At 45.9% G+C, this 26,715-nt stretch overlaps 1 protein-coding gene across 6 annotated transcripts in view; it reads left to right on the forward strand.

Moving 5' to 3' along the window:
- RIMS1 (regulating synaptic membrane exocytosis 1) overlaps positions 1–26,715 on the forward strand; it is a 1,904,179-nt gene that overhangs the window by 1,855,613 nt on the left and 21,851 nt on the right. For all 6 annotated transcript variants that reach the window (XM_085610935.1, XM_085610937.1, XM_085610936.1 and 3 more), the window contains one exon: positions 26,219–26,358. In XM_085610935.1, the coding sequence (XP_085467061.1) occupies positions 26,219–26,358 (140 nt within the window). The remainder of the gene's footprint in view (positions 1–26,218; positions 26,359–26,715) is intronic.

The raw sequence follows: 26,715 nt of genomic DNA on the forward strand, positions 1-26,715 counted from the left end.
CCTCCTCAAATCCTCAAAACAGAAGGCCCTGACACAACGCATCGAGGTCGGCACCAACCAAACCAAGGAACTCTTCGCCATCGTCAGAGAGTTCACCTGGACATTAGCCCATCGGCCCCAGAAAACTTGATCCCTTCCTCACAGGAACTCTGCGACCCTCTTGCAGACCACTTCCACAGCAAGATAGCCACCATTACAAAAACTTCGACCCTCAAGCCACCGACCTCCTCAGCATCCCCACTCCTGTGAAGACGGCCCCCAATCATCCACTCACCACATGGAAACAACTCAGCACAGTGAATACTAAGGCCGTAATGTACTGCATCTACTGAGGAGCACCCACCGACCCGTACCCCCATCAACTCTTCAACTTCAGAAGCGATGTTCTCCGATGCCTGGAAACACTCGGAGGTCCAACCCCTCCTTGAGAAACCCTCCGCAGACCACAGCGTTCCCCCATCTCGCTGCTCTTGTTCCACACCAAAGTCCTGGAGAAGTCCATTGACCTCCAACTCATCGAACACCTGGAGAGAAAAAACCTTTTAGACATCGCCCAATCATTATTTAGAGCGAACCACAGCACCAAAACAGCCATAACTATTGTGACAGTGGACATCCCCACCCTACTCGATAGAGGGGATCAGCTGCCCTGATCCTTCTCGACCTCTCCGCTGCCTTCGGCGCTGTCTCCCACCACACACTCATCAACCGACTGCAGAAGAGCGGAATCAAAGATGACACTCTTAGATGGATGGAATCTTTCCTCTTGGGGTGCACACAGAAGATCTGTCTCCCTCCCTTCACCTCACAGTCAAAACAAACCATCAGCAGTGTCCCGCAAGGCTCGTCTAATAGTATCACCCTCTTCAACATCTACATGACACCACTAGCAGACATCATCAGAGCCCACAACATCAACATCATCTTCTATGCCGATGACACCCAGCTCATCCCTTCACTCTCAGCAGACCCTACTTCGATGAAAACCAACTTTCACAACTGCATGAAGAACATCTCAGTCTGGATGAAAGACAACTGCCTGAAACTCAACATGGACAAAACCGAAAGTACTGATCTTCGGCAGCCACACCACCGTTGAGCCCACCTCCACTCCGAAAGATAATGTCGGCAACCTCAACTTCATCCTAGGCAGCAAACTCTCCATGCAAAGACAAGTCAAAGTTAGCTCCTCAGCCAGCTTCCACACGCTGTGCATGCTCCGCAGAATCTTCAAATGGCTACCCACTGACATCAGAAAAACAGTGATGTAGGCCCTCATCACTAGCTTTCTGGACTATAGCAACACACTCTATGCAAGCACCACCAGCGAACTCATGAGAAGACTCCAGACAATACAGAATGCAGCAGCCAGACTGATCCTCAACTTGCCCAAAAGGACCAATATCTCCCAGCACCTGAGAGAAGTCCGCTGGCTTGCCACCTAGAATGGATACCATTTCAAGATTTCTGACCCATTCCTACAAAGCTCTCCACAATCAAGGACCGGCATACATGAACCATCGCCTAAACTTCCACCAGTCACCCAGAAACCTCCGCTCCCCTCGCTCTCGCACAGACACTGTGCATCCGCCACTGCCGCACTGGAGGAAGATCCTTCTCCCACCTTTCCACCAAATCCTGGAACGCTCTTCCCCTCCATCATCGAACATCACCCACATTGGTGACCTTCAGGAAGGGACTCAAGACCTGCCTCTTCTACTGAGATCCTCAGCCCACTCCCTGGATAGCCTCTTGGGTGATAAGTTACGCTATATTTGGAGAGTTGATTGATTGATTAAGTTGTACCAGTTCATTACAAGTAACTTTTATATATATTGACAAAGAAGATCTGGATAATATTATGTTTAAATTTGTTGTTGTTTTACCAATATTTATAACATCATGTTTTCTAAAAGTGAATGGAGATATTACGGAATGTATACCAATCAATAACGTATTTATACCAGTTGAATAATTGTGATTAAAAGAAGTTCAATAGTTTAAAAAAATTATACAAGTAAATCACAACTTCTTAACAGCCTGCACTATTTATCCCAAATTATTTAGACATTAGACAATTATTTAGGAGTTTTAAAATTAAGGAATGACAATAAAAAGTATATAATTATAAACTCACTATAAATATTTCTCAGAACAATAAGAAGGGGGAGAAATGTCCCCAAATATGGTGTGCTGAAGGTGACGGGCGCAGTGTATGCCATGTTTATTTATTATTTATTTATTAGTCAGATTTGTATAGCGCATGGCTGCCCCAGCAACGGGGCGTCCCAGCGTGACCCCAAACCTAAGACATACGCCCAGGAGAAGAAATGAGATGTTAACCAAGAAGGCCGGGAAAAAGCCAGGTTTTTATGGCTTTACGGAAAGCCGGATGATTCTGGATTACTCTGATGGAAACAGGCAATGAGTTCCAGAGTTTTGCCGCCAGGCTACGAAAGGAACGGCCGCCTGCTCTAGCTTTAAGAACACTGGGAATACAGACCTGTGCACGGCCCGCCGATCTCAATAGGCGCCGCGGAACATAAAACTCGAGCAAGTTGGACAACCCCAAAGGGGCCTGACGGGACAAGATCTTGTGCGACATACAAAGCGCCTTAAACTGAATGCGTTTTTCAACGGGCAGCCAGTGCAGCTTGGAGATTAGATGGGCAACTGAACAGGACTTTGTGAGTGCTACTAACAAACGAGCTGCAGCATTCTGAACCCTCTGCAGGCGTTTGATACTGGCCTTATTGGTGCCCAAATAAAGGGCATTCCCATAGTCCAATCTGGACAAAATTGAAGCCTGGACTATGGTTTGTCGCACCTTAGGAGGGAAGAAAACCCAGCAGTGATCTTAAACCCCGCAAGAGCCCAAAGTACACCCCTGCCACTGCTTTAGATTGAACATCGAACGTCAGACCCTGATCGAGCCACACCCCCAAGTTCTTCACAACCTCCTTGGGTATGGGGGCGGGTTTCAGACGCTCTGGCCAGCACTGTTCAGACCATAATTCACGATCCTTCCCGAAGAGTAAAATCTCCGAATTGCTAGCATTCAGTTGCAAGAAGTTGGCCGCCATCCAGTCAGCCACTGCTAGGAGGTCCTCTTTGAATTTAACCAAATTGTCGCCACAGTTCTTAGAAAAGGAGATCACCAATTGGGTGTCGTCGGCATATGACACCAGTGACAGCCCTCTATCTTTCGCTACCGTGGCCAGGGGGCGAACATAGATGTTAAACAGAAGAGGGCTCAAAACTGAGCCCTGCGGTACCCCCTGACGCAGAGCAAACTCCTGTGAGTGGAATGGTGGCAATGACACTTGAAAGGACCTCCCGTCTAAGAAGGAGCGAAACCAGCCCAGGGCCACACCCCTGATGCCAATTTCCTGAAGACGAGTTAATAAGATCGCATGGGAGATGGTGTCAAATGCGGCGCTTAGGTCCAAAAGGACCAAGGCCACTGAATCACCGCCATCCAGACTGTCCCTGATAGCTTCCGTTACTGCCAGTAACGCAGACTCAGTCCCATGCCGCGCTCGGAAGCCATGCTGAGATGGATCCAGAATAGCATTCTGTTCTATGTACTCAGAGAGGACGGAGTTGACGTGGGATTCAACCACCTTTGCCAGAAAAGGCAGCTGGGAAATTGGCCGATAATTACCTGGTTCCGCGGGATCCAAGGAAGATTTTTTAAGTAATGGAATGACCTTAGCATGTTTCCATACCCTGGGGACAGCTGCAGATGTCAGGGACAGATTAACCAAATCAATATCCCAAGGGGAGATCAGAGGGTGAAGCTGGCGAAACAGGGCAGGGGTCAGGGGATCTGCCGGAGATCCTGACTTGATTTTCAGGCAAAGTGCCTCAAAATCCATAGATGATAAGGGAGGAAAGGATAACAGACTGTTACCTGCCGTGGGAACCGAAGGCCCCAAAGCCTCCACCCCAACAAGCCGAACCCCCGCAGGCAGATTAAGATAGATCTGCTCAACTTTTTTCACAAAGTAATGAGCCACCTCATTACACTGGTGGTTAGAAACAATCGGGGAGACTGCAGATGAACCTGCACTTTTCATACCTTTGAGCAGAGAGAAAATCGTCTTAGCCTGATTAGTGCTGGCCAAGATTTTGTTGGCCACATACTCTGCTTGTGATCTCCGAATGAGCCTATGGTACTGCTTAATGGCTGCCCGGTATTCCAATTTTGCTGTGGCATCGTAAGAGCGTCTCCAAGCGCGTTCGAGCTACTTGCAACCCTTTTTAGCTGAGATTAATGAGTTGTTAAACCAAGGGTTGGAAGACCCTCGACTCATTGCTCCCAATCTAGCTGGAATACAAGTATCCAGACCCAGTGACACCCAATCATGGAAGCTTGAGATCACTAAATCCATGTCTGAAGGTACCTGGGGCCTATGGCTAGACAGGCAAGCAGAAAGCAGATGCAAGTCCAGTGTATGCCATGGACGTTTTGGAACTGGGGCTGGGCGAGAAAGGACAGCTTTCCCCTGCAATTGCAGCAAGAATGAGACCAAAAAATGGTCAGTCCAAAAAATGGTCAGTCCACGCCTGAGGGGCCGGCGGAGGAACTTTTAGTGGGCTTAAATTAGAGAATATAGGGTCCAGTAGATGACCTGCCACATGCGTACCCTCAAGGACACATTGCACCAACTGGAAGGCCTCCAAGTCAGCCAAAAAGCTCGAAATCTCGGCTTTCTCATACTTCTCAAAATGGAGGTTGAGATCCCCTAGGATAGTAAAGTTTGCAGCCCTATTTGCGTATAGCGCAACTTTGCTCAGAAAGTCTTCCCTAAAACCATAAGCAGGGCCAGGAGGCCGATAAACTAGACCGGACATGGTGAAGTTGTAATTCAGCATAATTTTAAACGCTTTCACAGTCCGCAATATTCTCTTTGCTAAGGCTGCAGGTATAAACATCCTTAACAATCACTGCGATACCGCCCCCTCGCCCCCCATCCCGATTAACTGCCTTCCACACTTAGCCATGAGGAAGGGCCAGCCAGGGCGCAGCCACCGAATCCTGCGTAAGCCACGTCTCTGTTAAAAATAAGGCATCCGGAGCCTCATCTATCAATAGATCAAACACCTCAGCATGGTGTTTCACAAGAGACCGGCAGTTCAAACTAAGGAGCTTGAACTCCACAACATCTGAAGAACGGGGTACCCTATCCACCCATGGCAGCTGAATAGAGTAAGACTTGTTATTGAAGGAGCTATCCTGGGGCGCCCAGCGTGCCGAGGAGCATTTGGTTTCCAAAAACAAGACCTCCTCACGCGAGTAGCTAATGAAGTCAGTGGGAATACAGGCAGGGTGACTGACGACTGGCGACTGTCAGGCACGGACGGGTGCAGACGGGCTTGCCTTAGGCGCGCTGGCGCGCCCGATGCGCGCGTCCGTTGCCCGGCCGCAACAGTGCCGTCATTTAACTGCTCCGGTGTCAACAACTGTCCCGCCAACCAGCACTCTCCCCAAGATGGCGACTGCACTTTCCTGAAGCCTATCGCTTCCGCTACCGCCTGATAGCAGTTCGGTGCCCTCCCCGCGATGAACCCTGCTGCAGCAGCCTAAAAGTGCAACAGAAAATAGGTTCAAAACTCAAAAAGCATAAAAGGGCAGCGCGCAACACGCTACCCGCTAAATCCGCCTCCCGCCTCAAGCCTCAGGAGTCAGGGGTCTGCGCGGCTGCAACAGTGCCGTCAAGGGAGGAGACCTCTTTTATGACTAGAACCCTCACTCACCTGAAGGTGACATGCTTCATCATAGGGCTCCCTCCTCACACCAGGGCCATAAGGTCTCTGGTGTGGGCTACAACTCTCTGGGCCTTGAAGAGGAGCTGAGGTGTTTTAAGGAAGGAACCGAAAGTAGTGATGGTGAGGGGCAGAGTGCAAAAGAAGAGAACAAGATTAAAACTGTACCCAGGAGGCCAAATAACTTTTACTCTGCGATCTCCTTGGATAGGATTAAAAAGGGGAGAGGACAAGGGGCTACTAGCAAATATACCCCTGCAGTAGGTCAAAATGTTTCTGCCCTTAGGTGACTCCAACAGGGGTACAGGGGCATTCTTCAGGGCCAATTAATTAGTCACTCTGCATGAAAAAAATCAAATATATAAGTGTAAGTAAATAAACTGGCCACCAGATCCGGTAGCTTGTGGGTTTGAGCGATGGCACGGAATTGTCGAAGAGATTGGGTCCACCATCTTGTCTGAAATACACAAACAAAAACAAAAAGGCCTTAAATCATGTCTCAAAGTGTCCTATTGGTTACATAGAGCAGTCTCCACATCAAAAGAAAAACAATTATGGCAGCAGGAATACATTTAAAAGTACAAACTAAGTGTTCTTACCTATTAGGTGATGTATAAAACCACTCTCCAGCCTTGTAGGTGACCCCACTATTTGCATGGCTAAAGAGAAGGAAATGGGACAGGAGGAAAGAAAAGAAAAGCGAGCAGGAAAAACACTCATGAACAACCTCAGCAAATATGGCATGTAGTGATTGTAAAGTGAAAGACATGGGATTATGACATGTAGTAAACAATCTCCACAAATATGGCATGAAGTGATTGTGAAGTGAAACACAAGGGATTAAAAGCGATTAGTGTTCACCCGTTATGTACTGGATAAGAGGTAGAAACATGAAAAATAACCCTTATGTTTCTAAAAGACGCTAGGAGCGCTAAGTAGCAGACTCTAATGGATGTGAGCCTCGTGGAGAATGGCATGTTAAGACCAAGAGGTGCATGCTCCCAGATCTCTCTTGGGTAGCAACAGAGTGTGTGCCTCTTCGGAAATGGTAAATTAAAAAGAAAAAGTGCTGTACTAGCAAATCTATGGCAACAACTCTCATTGAGTGCCCATTTACAGTAATAGCAGTAAGTGCAGCTAAGTGGGGAAAAGGTCCTCTGGGGACCGTGATGGCTTTATTGCTATGCGGGCCATGCAGCCTGGCTAGAATATCAGCGTGTTCATGTAGCCGAGCTCACCTACTTCGAGGTCCATGTCTTCTGGTGTGTGGGCTTCCCGGTGAGTGGGAGAGGGAACCACCAGGACGACATACATTGAAAAATGAAGCGCTCGATGTGCCTCTTCTCAAGGCAACATGGGAAATGTAGTTCCCTGGTTATGGAGCATGCACACAGCATTGCTCCAGCTGCATATTTTGAAAAAGGACGCGCTTGACGTGCCTCGTCGAAACACGTCTCTAGAGAACATAGGGAATGTAGTTCACTAGTTATTTAAAATATTTTTGTAACTTTTTGTATTGGCATTTCAATCTGTGAACAAGGTTTTATTACACATAGTACATCATCTTCATACACGTCCCTCCCCACCTCCTCATTCTTGTAAATATAATTCTGTATCATGTCTCAGTCAGGGGTTAACCTAATCAATTTCTACACTTCTCCCTCTACCTAAACCAATCTTTTAAAATGAACACCCTTCCCCTCCCTCCCCCAGTCGTGTCTGGTCTTGTATACCATGTTCCCTCTCCACAGGGCATCTTTTTCCCCCAGTGCTCTCTTTCTTCCTCTTCTCTGTTCATCCCTTCTTCCTCTGTCTCTCCCTATAACTCTCCATTCGCCTCTGTAGTGTGGATGGGGGGGGCTTAGCCTCCATCGTCATAAGAGACCAGGCTCATGAATCGTCATCTATTTTTTCATCTTTTCTGATCCATTTCATTCATACTAGTTCTGCTGTTGCCCATTCACTAAGGTCTGTCAACCATCTCTCCATGGCCGGGCGATTGGGACTCATCCATCTAATCGCTATTCGCCTCTTTGTCAGTACCAACCCCAGCAACAAAAATCTTCTGCTAAGGTTTTTGGTTTTGGGCATAGGGAGCATCCCCAAGATTACCACTCGCACCGTTTTGGGGATTTTCCACCCTTTGGTGAATTGTAGTCGGTCTACTATGTTTTCCCAGTAGTGCGGAGCATTCACTTATCATGTGAAGGAAATGTGCTTCTGATTGACCGCATCTAGGGCATGAGTTTGTGTGTTCTGGGGGGATTTTACTTATGGTTCGTAGAGATAAGTAGGTCTGATGTATGATATTATACTGGATTAGTTTAAATCTTGCATTGACACTCACTTGTTTAACTCCCTCTTGTATTTTGCCCCACTACCGGGATGTCAATGGCTCATCTATTGCCTCGTTATTGTTATTGTTAAATGCATTTATAGCGCGCGCAGCTACTCCAAAGAGTGTCCCGGCGCGAAGCCTGAAATAAATCGTAATTCTAGGTATTAAAACAGGAAAATGTTCAGCTTTTTCTTGAAAGTCCGGGCCTCTTGAATGCTACGTATAGCCAAAGGTAGTGTGTTCCAACCAAGAGCCGCCTTCCGAACAAGGGAGCAACCGCCCAACCTTTGACGGACAAAACGGGGGATCTGAACCAACAATTGGGAGGCAGAACGCAACTGTCTTGACGGCGGTATAAAAAAAGAACCTCTTCTGCAAGTAGCTGGGTCCCCTACCGTACAAGGCAGAATGGGCAATTAACAAGACCTTAAATGTAATCCGCACCTCCATAGGAAGCCAATGCAGGGGTGGCATATGAAGGCACACAATACTCCTTCTGGGGAGATCTAGGAGGAGGCGGGTCGCAGAATTCTGCACCACCTAGAGCTTCTCCACCAGATATCCGGGGGTCCCGACATACAGTGCATTAGCATAGTCCAGGCGAGAAAGAATCAGCGCACGGACCACAGTTTCCCTCGCATCCTTTGGGAGAAGAGGTAGAAACTTCCTCAAGGTTTTCAGAATGCCAAAACAAGACCCCGCCAATTTCTTAATCTGGGTAGGAAAGGTTAGGTTCTCCTCAAACCAAACGCCCAGATTTTTTACAGCAATGTCTGACATACAGGGCAGGGGAAACCCCGCCGGCCATAATAGCTCTCTAAAGTTAGGCGGAAATTTACCATAAAGAAGTATTTCGGATTTCTCCTCATTACACTTCAGCTGGGCCTTAGCCAACCAGTGAAATATCAAAAGCAGGCAGTGCTGGGCGGAGCAGACCTCTGCAGCATCGCATTCCCAGGTAAACAGCAGCTGAGTGTCGTCCACATAGGCAATCACCTTAGCCCCAAGCTCCTCCGTTAAATATATCAGCGGGGTAACATAGATGTTAAAGAGCAAGGGGCTAAGGGATGAACCCTGCGGAATGCCTATAACTACTGGCTGAGATGCTGAAACACAAGGTGGAAGCCAAACCTGCCGCGACCGGTCGGCCAAGAAAGAAGTGGGCCAGTCTAAAGCGGAACCAGCAATACCAATCTCCGAAAGTTGAGCAAGAAGAAGGGAGTGAGGCACCGTGTCGAATGCCGCTGAGAGGTCCAGCATAATCAAAGCTGCCCTCCCGCCAGCATCCAGACACTCTCGGATTGCTTCCGAAACCTCTATCAGCGCAGTCTCTGTACTATAGGCGGCTCGAAAGCCAGACTGCGCTGGGTGCAGCAGGCCAGCATCTTCAACAAAGATCGTAAGTTGTCTCGTGACCACCTTCTCACATACTTTTGCTTAACTTGGTAGAAGAGAGATTGGGCGGTAATTTCCCAGGGACAAGGGGTCAAGTGAAGGCTTTTTTAGAAGAGGAAGAATCATAGCCTGCTTCCAAGTAACAGGCACCCGACCCCCTGACAGGGACATATTAACAATGTTGTTGACCTCAGGATTAATGATGTCAGCGGCTGAGGCTAGCAGCCTAGCTGCACACGGATCAGCAGGCGAGCCCGATTTCAGACCCTTAAGAATTCTAAGGGTACAAGGCAGCTCTGCTGAAGAAAAAGCAAATAGTTTATGAATAGGGCCAACTAAGGATCCAGATTGAGTAGAGGGAACAAAAGGAACCTGAAAACAGGTGGAAAAAGCGATTGGTGCTGAACAAACCTGGGCATGGGGAGCCACAAAGGTTTGTACTATTGAAAAAATTTATTTCGGGTTATTATTCGCCTGATCAATGCGCAAAGAAAAGTAACGTTTTTTTGCTTCAATAATCGCCCTGTAATAGTTCTTTTGTTTGGTTCTAAGCGAATGTTTCGCCAGTGGGCAGTAGTTATTGGCGCACCATAGTCTTTCCAATACCTTACAGCCATGTTTCAGTAATCGGAGCTCAGGCGAGAACCAGGGTTTGGAGGAGGAGTCTCTAGCGAGCCTAGATGTACGCGAAAGAGAAAGCGCGGTCACCAAATTAGAGATCCATTCGGTGAACCCCAACAAGCACCCTTCCATGTCCTGCTGACAAATGGGCCGCGAGGAAGCTAAGGCACTGTTAAACTGCTGAGGATCAATTTTATGAAACATTGGGGGCAGGTTGGACCCCAATGGCACCGTCTGCTGTGGGACATCCAAGAAAAGCAGACGAGAAAGTGGTCTGACCAAGAGACCGGCATAGGCTGGTCGACCTGAATAGGGAAATTAGAGCAGATGGGGTCTAATAAATGGCCACCCTGATGCGTGGGAAGGTGGACCCATTGTGAGAGTTGAGCCAAATTAAGCAAATCCAAAAAGTCACTGGAATCCCTAGTCTCAGGCTGATCAAGATGGAGATTAACATCTCCTAAGACCAGGTAATGTGAAAATCAAAGCGCCCCCTCCGCCACAGCATCACTAAAAGAGTTGAGAAAAGTGCCTGGGGGACGATAAATAAGAGAGCTTCCCAGCGTAAAGTACGCGGAAAGATGTAGACTAAAGTCCAGCACTTCACTGTCACCCCACACATTGATGTCCCCCATGTGGAGAGACCATTTTTCCCTATACATAATGGCAACGCCCCGCCCCCTTCCAACCTTCTGGTCTAAAAGGGCGATCTTAAAGCCAGCTGGGGTGGCAAGTGCAGCAATAGGATTTGAAGTGTCATCTAACCAGGTCTCCGTGATAAACAGCAAATCCAAGCCGTTATCCAATATCAGATCGAATACATCCACATGATGCTTCCTAAGAGATCTCACATTGATAAGGGCAGCTTGAACACACTGGGACCTAGATGCCATACTAGGGAGAATCCTGTCTCGGGGGTCTAGAATCGGCCTAAAACCAGAGGTATTACAAACATAGTCCCGGCGGCACGGTGTGACACTCCTCCATTGGGGTGAACACATAATTGGCCGAAGAGCTTTAAGGAACGCTGCAGACCATACAACTCTTTTACCCCCCACCTTTTTCAGTTGGTCAGCATAATTGGCCCTGGCCGCCGTCGGTGCGCTGACGGGCGCAGAAGGGCTTGCTTTAGGTGCGCCTTTGGCACGCCCGTTGCGCGCATCCGCTGCGCGTCCGAGTAGTGGCCATTAAATAGTGTGAAATGAAGTCCTGCGTGCAGCGACTAGAGCGCTGACCGGGGAGAACGTGTGACACTAACAAAATGGCCACTCAAGCCCGCGTTTCCCCGCAAAGTACTAGGACGAGTTTAACCAGAAAAAGGGAGTTTAACACACTCCAAAGTGCAAAATCATCAGTGACATAAAATTAAAACAATTCAAATAACACAGCCCCCACAGTTATTCCGTTGTAGTCGTAGCTATTAAAATGATATTTCCATTAAAATTCATGAAACACAACCTATTCAGCCTCGTCCCATCTTGCCTCCATTGGTATGGGCCCCGTTGACAGGTCGGCCCGTAACGCTCTGTAAATATGCTAGACTAATCGGGGACCACCAGACATGCAAAGCAACACCTGCAATGTCGAAGTCCTGGGTGATTCTTGTGGAAAAGAGCGACATATTTTAAGGGCCACCGCATATATCTTTCCATACTGTAAAAACTGTCCTCTTCCCAGACCAAATGTGTGTTCAGCCTCCTCTTGCGTTATAAATTGTTCATTGCTATATAAGTCGCCCATGGTGTGACAACCCCCTTCCACCCATTTTTTATTAGACATAGCTTCTGCTATCTTTTTGAAGGAATTTACCACCCACAGTGGCATATCTGGGGCATATAGCGCGTGGTGGACAACCTTCTTCACAGGTAGCTCCCATATCGCCACGACATGTTGAATGATATATTGATAGCATTGGGGCATCTCAGCCCAAAGCATGAGAAGCTCCGGTAGGGAGGCCTCTCCATGTGTACCCGCCAGCAATCATTTCTCCCAATTATCATTCTCGTCCAACCAGTGAACCTTATGCTGGAACTGTGATCCCATATTGGACATTTCTAGTCATGTCACCTCCAATCTCCAGGACTCCCATTTTTATTGAAGTGTGTCTAGTTTTACTCTTTTCTGCTTTTGTCCCCACAGCAGTGCAACCAAGAGAATATCCAACTTTATAAAGTACCTATTTGGGATATTATATAGGGAGTGCTGAAGAATGTATAAAGACCTCGGGAGGATAACCATTTTTATTAGTGCAATCATTCCCATCAGGGAAAGTGGGAGCTCACTCCAGAATTGTATAGAGTTTCCAATGCCCTCCACTACCCTCTCCACGTTTTCCTCTAAGTGTGTTTTGGGCGTATATGCTAGTCGAATTCCCAAGTATCGGGCCCCGTCGGCATTGGGTAATTCAGTTTCCATCTTCCCCGCAAGCTCCCCCATGGGAAACAGGTTTGATTTTGCGGGGTTGAGCTTAAGCCCAGATAACTCTCCAAAGTCCCATAGCTCTCTCAAAAGATCCGGGACCACTCTCTCTGGATCTCTTATGTATACCAGTGTGCTATCTGCATATAGTGAGACCATGTGGTTGGTGTTCACCAGTGGGATTCCCTATCTCTCAAATTGTTTCCTTAGTGTTGCCGCCCGGGGCTCCATAACAATTGCAAAAATAAGTGGTGATAGTGGGAAACCTTGACAGGTGCCCCTTGTTAGCTAAAATTGTTCAGATACCTGTCCGCGTAATCTCACCCTAGCTGTTGGGTTGGTGTAGATTAGTTGCACCCATTTAATAAACCCCTGCCCCAACCCCATCTTCTTTAGTGTCGACCATATGTACTCCCACTATACGTAGTCGAATGCTTGTTCGATGTCCAGCATTGCCAGTTTGCATCTCTCAGTCTCCAAACTTGGAGCTAGCCACACATGTGCCAATCTCCGTAGGTTATGTGCCGTGTTCCTCCGAGGTATAAACCCGGCTTGATTGGGGTGTATAAGGTGTCCCTGTGGATCCTTTTTATTTTTCCCAATTTTTTTTTTATAAATGGTTCCTGGCCCTTTCAATGCGTTAGGCCCCGCAGGCATCCTTACTGCGGTGTCTACTGGCTCTATAGCTTGTGTGACCTTCTCGTATCCAAAGGCCGCCCATCTGATTCGGGGACAGATCACTCGAGTCCCGCAGCACTCTCCACTTCCTGGCCGCTGCACCTCCTCGTCCGGCACACAGGACATGTGGTGATGTCACAGCAGGGGCTCACCCTCGGTCTTCCGACCTCGTACCGATGCTCGGGGACCGGCAGATTACCCCTCTTCTTGTTGTCCCTGTTTGCTCGATCCTTGGTTTCTCTTTCCTTCGAGGGTTTACCTTTGTGTTCCGGATCTGCGGTCCTGCGCTGATGCTAAGATGACGCCGCCCGGCACATCGGAGCTACTTCAAGTATGTCGTCTCTCTCCACGTGCATGTCACTTTCTCTTGTTTCTCTGCACCACTGGGGTGAGGCTTCCTGTCCTTGCTCATATGGTCAATTTTTGGGGGTCAGGATATTGTAGGATGCAGACAAATTGTCGGGCTGTCGAAGGGAGCACCAAGAAAAGCAACTATTTGGCCATCTTGTTAGGTCACACTCCCCCAATGTAGTTCCCTAGTTATGTAGCATGCACACGGCATCACTCCAGATGGGGGTAAGGTTTATAAGTAAAATGCGAGGGGACGCTCTCCTGCGGATTTCTTTGCCTGCCCTGGTGCCCCCTAGCTTACGGGGGTTTTCTCTGCCTGCTTTCGAGCCCTGGTGGGACCGGAGTCCCAGGGCACGCCCGAAGCAGATTGCTCCTGCCCTTCACAGCGCCAGCCATCATCAGAGGGGACTCCAAGTCCCAGAGCGCGATATCCCCCAGCTGCTGCTAGTGAGGGGGAGGCGCCTACCATCGCGCTTATAGTGCTGCCTCTCCCCCCGCGGTGTGGGACGCGTGCGGCCCGTCATCGCCAGGAAGAGGCAGGGCAGGGCCACCCCCCTTCTGTTTGCCATCTGGAGTTCGAGTGCTCTGAGAGTTTAACCCCGTACAGAGAGGTACTGAGCGCTCTCCCTCCTTACTTGTACTCATTTATAGCCTAAAGTTGGCCACTGACTGAACTTCAGTTGGGAAAGTTCAAAGAGTTAATTCACGCAATTACAACTATTCTCCTTGATATGGAGAAGAGAAAGTTGATGGAAGGTGGAGGAGGGGGGGATGGTGACAATACAGGTAGAACCAATAAAGGGAAAAAGGCAAGGAAGACAACCAAGCATTCTGATAACAATTGCATACTGGACTTAATAGATACATTAATTGAAGAATGTGAGGATATACTAGTATCGGAGCAAAATTTGAATATACATGGGAACAAGTCTCCCTCCTGCATAGCCCAACCTTTGTGTGAAGGCTCGATCAAGTGCCCCGCTATCCCCGCTATGCTCACAACACGCAAAAAAGGTTCCAAAGCTACCAAGGGAGTGAGTTGAAAGAACTCAGCGAGGGTGGATGATTCCCCTGCTAGCACCTCCAGCCCCGCAGAGTCAGATGGTAGTCATCCTCAAATTCACAAGCCCATAGTAACTTGCACGAACAGGTATGCTATACTGTCAAACATTCAGGGGGAGGGAAACATGCAGCAACCCGCACTATCTCCAGACAACATCATAGAGCTGGTTGTAAACCAAACATTGGAATTGCAGGATATACTCCATGTGGTGTACTCATTGCGGGACGAAATAGGGACTATGAGGGCATTAATAGAGAATTTGACTGTGGAGATTGGGCTCTTGACAGAAGGAGGGTCCTTTGGACCTAATCGCGTAATCTACGGAGTTACTAATTCCCCTCCACTTAGTCAACTAACTGCCCAGGCAAAATCAATCGCCCCCCAAAATACTGTTGGTCAGTATAAAGCTACCCTATCGTTTAGTGAGGTGGCTAAACAGAAAAAGCCCTTACCATTGTTTCCTATCATAAATAATGCACCTCCCACTACCTGTAACACTCCCAGGTCTCGAAAGATAGAAACATCTAAAGGGCATTCATTGCAAGACAGGAGCATTAATACGTTCATACCTACAAATAGACAGTATAGTACCCAAGAAGGGAGACGGGACCAGAACACTCCCAGGGCATATAATAGCCATAAAATATACACGGTGAACGTTCCAAAGTTGGATCCTAGTAAAAGCATAGAAAGTGTGGACTTATTGACCAATAAGGCAATCCGCTGGAAACGTTATGTAAGCGGATGTCGTTCTGTGATTAGAGAAGACATCATTAAGGCGCGTAGACTTACCTCCCCTGCTAATCGTCTGGACTGCATAGAATTAACTTTCCAGAGGGAGGAGATGGCCTCTTTGCTCTTGAATTTAGAACTTGTTCCCCTGATTTTTCATCCATCCAGTTAAGAAGGCTCCCGCCCGCAATCCAGACTAGTCACCATCTTGGGCAGCTCCAAAAAGGTAGGATAGGTAGCTCCACACTAGAATGTAACGACTGACTGATAGGAGAGCTCGGTCTACACCATGGGAGTGCAGGTAATCCAACAGTCTCCAAGGGTAGCCATACAGTTACGAATTCTAATTGCATTAATAGATCTGCTAAGTCCATTCAAACGGCACCCTCACTCACACCCCGTGCTAGCGTGCCAGTATGAGGCTAGTCAAATCCCCCTAGTGGAGTCAAATGGCCTAGCGACCACTTGCCACACTTCTGGAAGAGGTAGTGCTGGTAATTTAATAGCTCCCTAGGGTAGCCATACAGTTATGAATTCCAACTGTGCCAACAGATCTGCTAAGTCCATCCAAATGGTATCCACACTTACACCTCAGCTAGCATGCCAGAGTGAGTCTAGTCAAATCCTCATAGTGGAACTAAATGCCCTATTGAGTACCTACCACACTTCTAGAAGAGGCACACTGATATCATGGAACATTGCAGGGATGAGTTCTAAATATATGGCTCTGGAATGGCTTGCTTTTATCAATTGTTTCGATATTTGTCTCTTTCAGGAGACATGACTCTTGGCACCACAGCACTGTGTAGGTTTTTTAAATTATCAAATTCCAGCAACAAAAGGAGTAAAAGATCGGCTCTCAGGAGGCTTGACCATATGGGTTCGCCAAGAAATAGATATTAGTATAAAGGAGCTCCCCTCCATGAGTAATGACATCCAGGTATTAAGGCTAAAGCTAGACCCGCTTGAGAGCATTGCCATCTATAACAATTATGTGAGGGAAACCAGAGGAGGTAAATCCCAAGTTTTAGCGGCTTTGGACGAACTCCTCGATTTATACTCAATGGATACCAATGTTATTATTGCGGGTGATTTTAATTCAACTTTTGAGACTCTTGCTACTGCAGAATGGCAACTCACTGACGAAGAAGATGCCCAGAGGGAAAACCCGAAACTGGAACTTGATCCAGTAAAGAAGTGGACAGAGGCAGTCATTCAGATTAATCCCATCTGTTTAGAGAAGGGGTTAAGGGCACTAAATGGCAGGACACCTCAAGATAGACTGGGGGCGAATACATTCAACAACGGATATAGCAAGAGCAGGATAGGTTATATCCTTATGAGTTTGAAATTTTGGCACACAATCAATGACATGGCTGTTAGAGATCGCCCCGAAAGCGTTCATAATCCCCTGTGTGCAACTTTTAGATGGTGGAAGCATGAGCCACTGTATGGTGGAGAGGCCGAACTGCATTCTCATGATGTAGTTCCCACCAACAACATAAGACGGCTTAAATGGGATAGAATAGTTGAAAATCCCGAGTCCTTGGATAGTATCTCAAAAGACATCAACAATGCCCTCTATTAGAGTTAGAAAACATCCTGTGTCCCATTGGAGCTCGTCATCCAGTCTCATGAAAATGTTTTAAAGCATATGAGATCTTATTTTGTTAAGTATTGTAAGCCAAAGAAACCAATAATTCAGAAGCCCTGCTGCTGGTCTAACAAGGAATGTAGGCAGGCAAGAGCTCTCCTTGTGAATGCGATCAAAGATGAAGAACCTGTCCTGGTACGTACAGCTAGGCAGGCATACAAGAGTTCTATAACTAAAGCTAAACGCTCTTGGGATGAGAAACGATGGCAGGACCTCAAAGAGGCTAACACCCAGAATAATAGTAAATCGTTCTGGAATATTATAAAATGGGATCGAGGTGGACAACCTGAACAACCGCAAAACCACGTTATGAAGGAAGACTGGGTCAAACATTTTAAACCACAATATGCACGAAGTCCAATTGAGAAAAATATGGATGACCCCAGTTATGTATTCTATGTAGAAGAGGTTTTTAACATTAATGATGTGTTAGCTCTTGAAGCAGTAGTAGGCGAAAGAGCGCCTGGTCCAGATGGCGTTACCGCCGATGTGTTTTTACATGTCAAATCAAGATGGGGAAGATATATTGTGTTTTTGGCCAACGCAGGTCCTCAAGGCACCCCCATACCGGACTCCTGGAAAGGAGCCGAAATAATCCCTGTGTACATAAAAGGAGATAAATCATTGCCTGGGAATTACCGACCCATCAGTTTGATAGACGCATTGCAAAAGATTGTGGGGAGGATGATCCTCAATAAGATTCACAAATGGATTGATGAACATAGTATACTGACCCCCTGCAGGCTGGGTTTCGGGCATACACCAGCACCATTGATCAGGTGTTCCGGTTTATCTTATTACTATGGAAAATAGTGGTCCTGGGCAAAGGCAGTATAAATGCTGCCTTCGTAGATTTAAAGTCTGCGTTCGATCTTGCTCCCCGTTCCAGCTTGTGGGTGACGTTGCAGGAATTGGCGTTGCCCAAAGAACTTCTCACACTTATAATGACACAGCACGAGGACAACTGTGCTAAAATTCGATGGGGATCCCAGCCATTCCCAGTAGAACGAGGGGTGCGCCAGGGCTGTGCCATAGCACCCACTTTATTTTCCTTGTTCATCAATGGAATAGTTGACTGTTTGTCACCCGTGAATACTGATGCCCCGATTTTAGCAGGTGTTAAAATTCCTATTTTAATGTTCACAGACGACACATTGATAATTTTGAAGACCCCAAGTGGACTCCAGCGAGCCCTGTTAATTTTTGAAAAGTTTTGTTCCGTTCACGGTCTCGAAGTCAATGTGTTGAAAACGAAATTTATGACTTTTAACTCGCATAGAACTTTTATAGGTAGTATCTCAATGAACAATTGACCATTGGAACAAGTTAGCGCGTTCACATATCTGGGGAAGTGACTTAAAGTGGAACCAGCAAATTGACTTGGCAATACTCAAGCACCGGCAATTGTCGGGAGCAATACAACTGGAGCACAAAAAATCGCTTACTAAACCTATCAGACCTGTGCTCCAACTTTACGACATGAAAGTGGTCAGCTCAGCCCTTGACGGTGCAAAACTATGGGGGTTTGAGAACACGTCCAAACTTAGTGTGTCAGAGAATAGGTTCCTATGTAGTATTACCAACCTCCCCCAAAGTACGCCATCGTGCCTGTTACATTATGATCTTGGAAGAAAGTTTTTATCTGATATTGTAAAATTACGCCCGGTGTTATACTGGCGCAGGCTGTGGACAACACCAGAATTGATGCCATATGCCGCTGGTTTTATGGACGTAATCAAATCTGATGACTTCCACAAAATTAGATGGCTGCGGTGCATTAGAGATATCCTAGCTGACATTAGTTTGAAAATGCTCTGGGAAACTCCGACAATGGCTCACTTTCCTTCAAAAAAGTACTTAAAGGAAACATATTGGGAGATGGTCACCTATAGCACCTTGAGACTTATTGAATCATCCTCATTGACAGGAACCTTCCTAGAATTTAAAAACACCCCGAGCCTTGAACCGTACTAGGACATCATAACAAAGCCACTAGATAGGAAACTGTTTTTTCATTTGAAGGCCGGCTCGCTACCTTTAAGATCCTTTACATCTAAGTGGTCTAATTCAAGTGACAACAGGTGTCCCACTTGCCCGGCCCACAAAGAATCAGTTTCACACATGCTATTTGCCTGCCCAGCCAATGCAACCCCTCGTCGGGTTTGGCTGAGGCCTATATGTAAGTTGTTAGGCACTGGTAGGAGTGAGGAAGCTGAAAGAATCATACGTACTAGCACTTCATCTACCATTTTAATAGCCGTTGCAAAATATCTTGGGTGGGTGTGGGCAATAAGGTCAAAATCAATGTCATCATGAAATGTGTATGCTTGACTGTAACTATTGATCTAGTGCTGCAAACATTTTTATCTACCTAAATGTATCCGGTCTCTTCTTCAGTTTAAAGGTTTCCAAGAGGAAGCTACTCTAGTTCTGATCCTCCGATTGAGAATTGTGCATGAATTTTTTTATATAATAATATGGAGTCTTTTTAAATTAATGTTCCGTTTTATCGAAAGTCGACATATTTATTTAATCACATCTTCCGAAACAGGTCTTAGTTTAATTATGGAATACTTTTGTAACATGCTTTTATGATTATATGTTATGTTAACTTCGGTTTATATAGCGCCAACTCACCTACAGGTCTCTAGGCGCTTAGAACCGATAACCAACAAATATATTTCAAGCATAAAAGAAGCGAGAGAGGAACCTTGTAAGGTAACTATTTAAATAGGCCGAAAGCCTCCTTGAAAAGAAGCGTTTTAACTGCTTCCTAAAACATAGATTTCCTTCTCTCCGGAGTGGTTCTGGTAATCTGTTCCATAGCTGTGGAGCCAGCACCGAGAAGGATCTGCCTCCTTTAGTTGACAGCTTGTATCGAGGACAAACCAACAACTGAGCATCACAAGATCTAAGAGCTCGTTTAGGCTTGTAAAGCTCCAGACGTTCTTTAATATATACAGGAGCCTGTCCATAAATTGCCTTATGAGCCGTACAAAGGCTCTTGAACTCCACTCTCTGCACAATAGGAAGCCAGTGTAACTTGAGCAATAAAGATGAGGCTTGAGTTCTTCTAGGGAGCCTAAAAATCAATCGTGCTGCATCATTCAACACAACCTGCAATCTGTTGGTCAAAGACTTGGGTAGACCTAAGTAAAGGGCGTTCCCATAATCCAACCTTGATATAATTGTAGCAGAGACGACTGTACAAAGTATGGAAAAGGAAAGGAAAGGGACAAGTTTGCGCAACTGTCTAATCAGGCCAGTACAAGTCCCTACAACAGAAGAAATCTGACTGGCCATTGACAGCTCATTGTCAATCTTGATACCAAGACTTTTTACTTTATTGCTTGGTATCGGCGTGGGACCTAGTTCCTGGGGCCAATATAGGTCACACCAAGGTGAGACTGTGGTCGAAACCACCAGTATCTCTGTTTTATCTGGATTTATTTTCAACAGATTTGCCGTCATCCAGCTGACCGTGTGTCTAAGAATATTTTGAGCGTTGGTTTGTGCTATAGCCGTATTATCAATGCTCAGTAGTAACTGGGTGTCATCGGCGTAGTTAAACACACGACAGCCCATGTTAGCTAAGGAGTTGATCAGAGGTTGCAAATAGAGATTAAACAGTAGTGGAGATAGGGCAGAGCCCTGAGGGACTCCGCACTCCAGAACACCAACCTCCGAGATACAATCCCCCAGTTGGATCCTCTGTACCCTTCCTTTCAGAAAAGACTGTAACCATTTATAGGCCAGATCCTTTATCCCAAAAAGGGCCAATCTGTCCAATAGCAGGGAATGGCTGACAGAATCAAACGCCGCTGATAGATCTAAAAGTATCAGGGCGCTTGGTTTCTTACTGTCAGCCTTGCCTCTGAGCTCGTCCAGCACCGACAGCATCACCAACTCGGTGCTGTGGTGTGCACGAAAGCCTGCCTGATGCTCCTGGAGTATATGGTGTGACTCCAGGAATAAAGAGAGGGACTTCAGCACATGTTGCTCCAAAACTTTGGACAAGAAAGGCAGTTGAGAGATCGGCCTATAGTTTTTCAAGATGGTCGGATCGGCTCCTGGCTTCTTTAACAAGGGTTTATCTCGAGCCTCCTTGAGACTTGATGGTAAAAAGCTGGTCTCCAACGAGCTATTAAGGAGGGAGATAATATGATCTCCTAAAATAGGGCACGCCAAACGAAAGACCCTAGGGGGACACGTCCTGACTTAATTCTGCTCATAAGCTGTTCAAGGCTTTGATAATCTATTTCCGGAAACCTTGAAATGGATACTTCGAGAGGAGTTTGGGCTTCCTGTATTAAAGGCGGGCTATTCAAAATACCATTCTTAATCTCAAAGAGAATGGTCTCCACCTTCTCCAGAAAGAAACATTGAAAAGTGTCCACATTTATTGTAGTTTCAATCGTTTCTGATTTTTTGCTCAACTCTGTCAAGATTTTAAATGTTTCCTTCTGAGTATTCTCAGCCTGATTTATACGAGTTTCATAGAAGGCTGCTTTTGTTGCCATAATCAACTTTTTATATACATTGAGAGAAATTTTATATTGTTCCCTATCTGTGCCCTCCTTTGTTCTCCTCCAATTCCTTTCCAAAAGACGGAGCTTTTTTTTATGGTCCCTCAAGAGCGGGGTAAACTACGGAGCCCCTTTTCCTACTCTTTTTACTTTTTGTAATTTCTCAGGTGCTATCTGATCTATCGCCTGACTCAAATTCCGTGTTATGTTCTTGTAGTCTTGGTCTAGATCTCCGCTAGGCGCCAATAATTGGGCATACCCAGGAAGGATGTTGGTCAGTGATTGTGAGTCAACTCTTATCCACCGACGAACTACTTTCATTTTTAAAGATTTCTGAACTGGGTACCCCATAATGGGGATCTCACAGTTCGCCATATGATGATCGACCAGATACAAGGTAAAATATTCACAAGATATACCTTGGGGTCTGAGGTCCAAATAAGGTCAAGAATATGACCTTTAATATGAGTGGGGGCATCTACAAGCTGTTTAATGCCAAAAGAGGACATAATGTTCTCCAAACGACGAGTTGCCAGATCTTTATGAACTTTATCCCAATGCATATTAAAATCCCCGGTTATCACTATTTTTTGATATCTTGTACAAAGGTCAGACATCAAGGAGGCAAATAAATCATCAAAAACTGACGTAGAATTTGGAGGACGATAAACTGTAAGAATCACAAGACATGAATTATTCAAAATAATCTTCACTCCAAGAACGTCGGATATATCTAATGTTTCGGCCGCTATTTTAACGACCTTTAGATGTTTTTTGTACAGAATTGCTACCCCGCCCCCCTAGCGTTATTGGCACGATTGTGCCAAACCGCATCATATTCAAGGGGGAGGGCGGCTATGATGTCAGGGAGAGAGTCATCACCCAACCATGTCTCCGTAAGAGTTAGGACATCAATATCCTCATCCTGGAGGAGTGTAAAGATTTCTAGATGGTGCTTATGAAGCGACCTGGTGTTCAGGCAAGTTAACTTTAAAGGAGGTGGGTCAGCCCCAGACCTCCCACTAGGAGCTCGGAGAAGATTCATGTCCCCTAACCTAGCTATAGTCGTGGGATCTAACCTCTGCATATCACTGTCTAAACAACGCAGATTAAACCTAACGTAGAGCAGTAGCCCGCTGGCCTGAGCCCGATCGAGCGCGGACGGGCGCAGACGGACTGAACTCAGGCGTAACTCCAGCGGAAATCCAGCGAACCCGCTGCGCGTGCCCGTCAGCATGACCGCCTTAAGTACAGGTCTAGCGTCCTTCTGACGACTAGACCATGAACAAAGATGGCGCCGGCAGGCGTCCTTCTCTCCCCCCAATATGTTCCCCAAAGTAGTGGAGTTGAGTAAAGGACCCGCTAAAAGAGCGGTGAGTATTACCGATTATAATGCAAGTATGAGGCCAGCCAGTTAAAAGCAGGGAAAAACGAAACAAAATTAAATTAAATACCAAAACCAGGAAATATTTAAAAAGGATTCTTACAAAGTGCACTAACACCGCTTCCAGCGAGACGCGCAATGCGCTTCTAGTGTCAGTTCAAGGTCCAGATCCCCGCAAGATTTTACCCGCCTTAAGTACAGGTCTAGCGTCCTTCTGACGACTAGACCATGAACAAAGATGGCGCCGCCAGGCGTCCTTCTCTCCCCCAATATGTCCCCCAAAGTAGTGGAGTTGAGTAAAGGACCCGCTAAAAGAGCGGTGAGTATTACCGATTATAATGCAAGTATGAGGCCAGCCGGTTAAAAACAGGGAAAAACGAAACAAAATTAAATTAAATACCAAAACCAGGAAATATTTAAAAAGGATTCTTACAAAGTGCACTAACGCCGCTTCCAGCGAGACGCGCAATGCGCTTCTAGTGTCAGTTCAAGGTCATATGTCATATGTCGAATAAAGCTTAATAATGAAGTAAAATGTGAAGATAAACATCATGATGAAGGTGTGGTGACAGGATGGCATGTTGGGAGGACAGGGAAGAAACCAGGATAAGGCAAGCCTAGATTGGCAGGGAATGGCTTCTTCTTAAGGAGCCCTGCATGGGAAGAAAATCGAAAAGTGGTGTCCCTTTACAGGAGGGGGAGGAGATGGGTGATACTCAAGGGCAGGTATGTGCGAGTAGGACACAGTTATATTTTCTAATGATATCTGATAGCGGACTGGCACATATAGGTTGTGTGCACCTAGGCGCTAATAACGGGGTTGCCCCTGATATTATCTAGACATCTAGTACGTAGGTGGCCAGTGTGTGGTCTTAGAATAAGAAAAAGGTAAATGTCAGTGGGTCAAAAAAGGGGGGGGGGCATGCATCTAACGCCACAAACTCGTCCAGGGGATTTCGGCATTAAGGCCCTGACTATCACAGCAGAGCCTGAAAACACATCTTTGTTCTCTATGGAACAGGACTGACTAGTGGGTCCTCATCATCAGGGGGAGTTAGGTTTGTCTATGATAGCCCACCAGTTGTCATCTTCTGTGTGGCCTGTGTCCCAAAATTGTCTTGTAAGTTTAGTGTTGTTTTTTACACCCTATCGAACTACAATGTACCAGTATTCTCTGTCTAACCTTACGTGTGGTCATACCCACATAAACCATATTGCAAGGGCATCATAGTATATAGATGACCCCCTCTGTGTTGCAGTTAGTTAGAATGTGTAACTTCCAAAGGGTAGTCAGGCCCAAGTCTATCTGTGACAAAGAGGTAGTATACGGACAGAAAGAGCATGGCCCACAGGGATAGTTGCTATTGGCAGGCACACATGACCATACGGTTTTCTGGCGAGCCTCCCGCTGTGTTTGGGAGGGTACTTTGGGACGTGTGTGAATAAGGATGTCCCCAATGTTCTTGCTGCGTTTCAGGGCAAAAAGGGGTTTGGGGAGCTGGTTGTTCCCTGTGTTAAGAATGGACCAGTTCCTGTTTATTGATTTCTTGACGATGTTGGGTGACTGTTGGTGCTAACGCATACATAGCGCTGCATGGGGCTTTTGATATAAGTTTCAAGTAGGGCTTCTGGGTTGTTGTTCTTGGCCCTTTTTGCTACTTTTTATATAAGATTTGTTGGGTAAGATCGCTCTGACAGGTGGGTGCTTATGTCGGCATGTTCTTTGTACTTTGTTGTTCTGGTGCAATTTCTGCGTATCCTCAGGAAATGCCCAACCAGTAGATTGTTTCTCAGGACATGTGTAGGGAAGCTGGTGTAGTATAGTAGGAAGTTGCATGCCATAGGTTTTCTGTACAACTCTGAGCATATGCCACCATCCTTGGGAGATCGCCGAAGGTCAAGAAAGGAGAGAGAGGTCCTACTGAATTCACATGTGAATCTCAGATGGGGATTCCTCGAGTTAAGCCAGACGGTGAAGGTCTCAAGAGATTTTGCCGAGCCTTCCCATATCACCAGTATATCATCGATGTATCTCCTCCAGATTTGGAGGTTGGTAGAGAATTATTTGTCTGGCGGGTAAATATATTTGGACTCAAAAGTGTGCATGTAGAGGTTAGCTATGCTTGGGACAAAGGTACAACCCATCAAAGTTCCTGTGACCTGCCAGTACAATTGTTCTTGAAAGTGAAAGAAATCCTCTTTTATAGCATATAAAATTAATCTGGATGTAAGTATAAGAAGGTTAGGAGCAGGTTTATGGATTTTCCTCTACTGTTAGTTAAGTCCCAAATAGAAATGACATGAAAGTCACTGAGGGGGCCTATTTCTCCTCAGGAGCAGGTTATAGGTGTGAAGTGGGTGAGTATAGAGGACTTGATACTGCACATGGAAGCCAAAAGTTGGGTAACCACTACATGGCCTGCATGTGGAATAGGAACATGCAGGAACTGATCAGTACGGAAGACGAAATAAAGTGGGCGTGAACACCTTCTAACATGGGAGGACAAGAGCCATCCCCACAAGATGTGCGTAAGATATATGAACTCTGAATGAGCTGCGGATCTGAATGTGCACAGCTTAAGATAGACTGGGCACACACCCCACTATCAACAACCACGTGTATACCCCATGACCCCTGTTTCTTCCGCCTCCACAACTAGGTTGTCCTGCTAACTCTCCTGCGATGACAGTAAAGTAGCATGGACTAAGAAGTTTTACTAAGACAACTATAAGGTTGACAAGCTTGAAAGGCTGGGGTTTCTTGTTTGCTGTATCACAAGCATTCACAATTTTTCTTTTATGAATCATCATGAGAGGTCTCTGTGTCACTGTCCTCATTCGGGAATGGAATATCTATTGCTGGCACTTGGTGAATACTGGTTAATAATGCTATGACAGTCACAAAAAGTTGCAGATGAGATCTAGTACAAAGAGTTCTCTAATTGTTTGGTTTGTTGTACCTGGTAACACTTGGCAGCTGGAGATTATTCCTGAAATATTCTGTGAGTTTAAAGATAGTGTTAGAACGCCTGTCCCAATTAATGTTCTTGTGTTCAACTAATGATAGGTAGCATATCACTAGTGGGCACACATTATTCTTGCTTATTTCAAATGTAAATAAAGTTCTGTTTTAAAAACCTCATTTGGAAGTTGGATCCTATATTAGAAGATAAAAACAGTATAAAAGTTAGTAAGTGTTCCAACTCATTCTATCTAGCTTTACAATAATATGTCTCATTATAGCAGAAGCAGACTAGAAATATTACTATGATATATTTTTATTTTCTAGCACCATATGTCAAGGTTTATCTTTTGGAGAATGGATCCTGCATTGCCAAGAAGAAAACGAGAATTGCTAGGAAAACTCTTGATCCCTTGTACCAGCAGTCACTGGTTTTTGATGAAAGTCCTCATAACAAAGTGCTTCAGGTAAATATACTTAAGTGTGTCATGCAAAATATGTATTCCGCTCAAAGGCAAGCAATCATTTTGAGTCTTTAATGAATGTTTTGAGGAAATTATGGTGGGCAGGAACATGTATTGGTCCATTGGTTTATGTGTCACACTTTGTCTTTGAGGTCTTTAAGGTTGCATTGGTAATTTAATTAAAATATCGGAATATTAAGATTTTAACATGGGTGCAAACATGCCCCACCCCTTATGCTAAATAAGTATATGTACCTAATTTGTGAACCCAAAATTAAGATTAAGATATAAATAGGGTTTACTCTGGTTTACCCAGAAAACATCACATTTTGTTATTCAGTTATGTGTATAAAATCCAAA

Source organism: Triturus cristatus, chromosome 6 (genome assembly GCF_964204655.1).
Source record: "Triturus cristatus chromosome 6, aTriCri1.1, whole genome shotgun sequence".
NCBI lineage: Eukaryota > Metazoa > Chordata > Amphibia > Caudata > Salamandridae > Triturus > Triturus cristatus.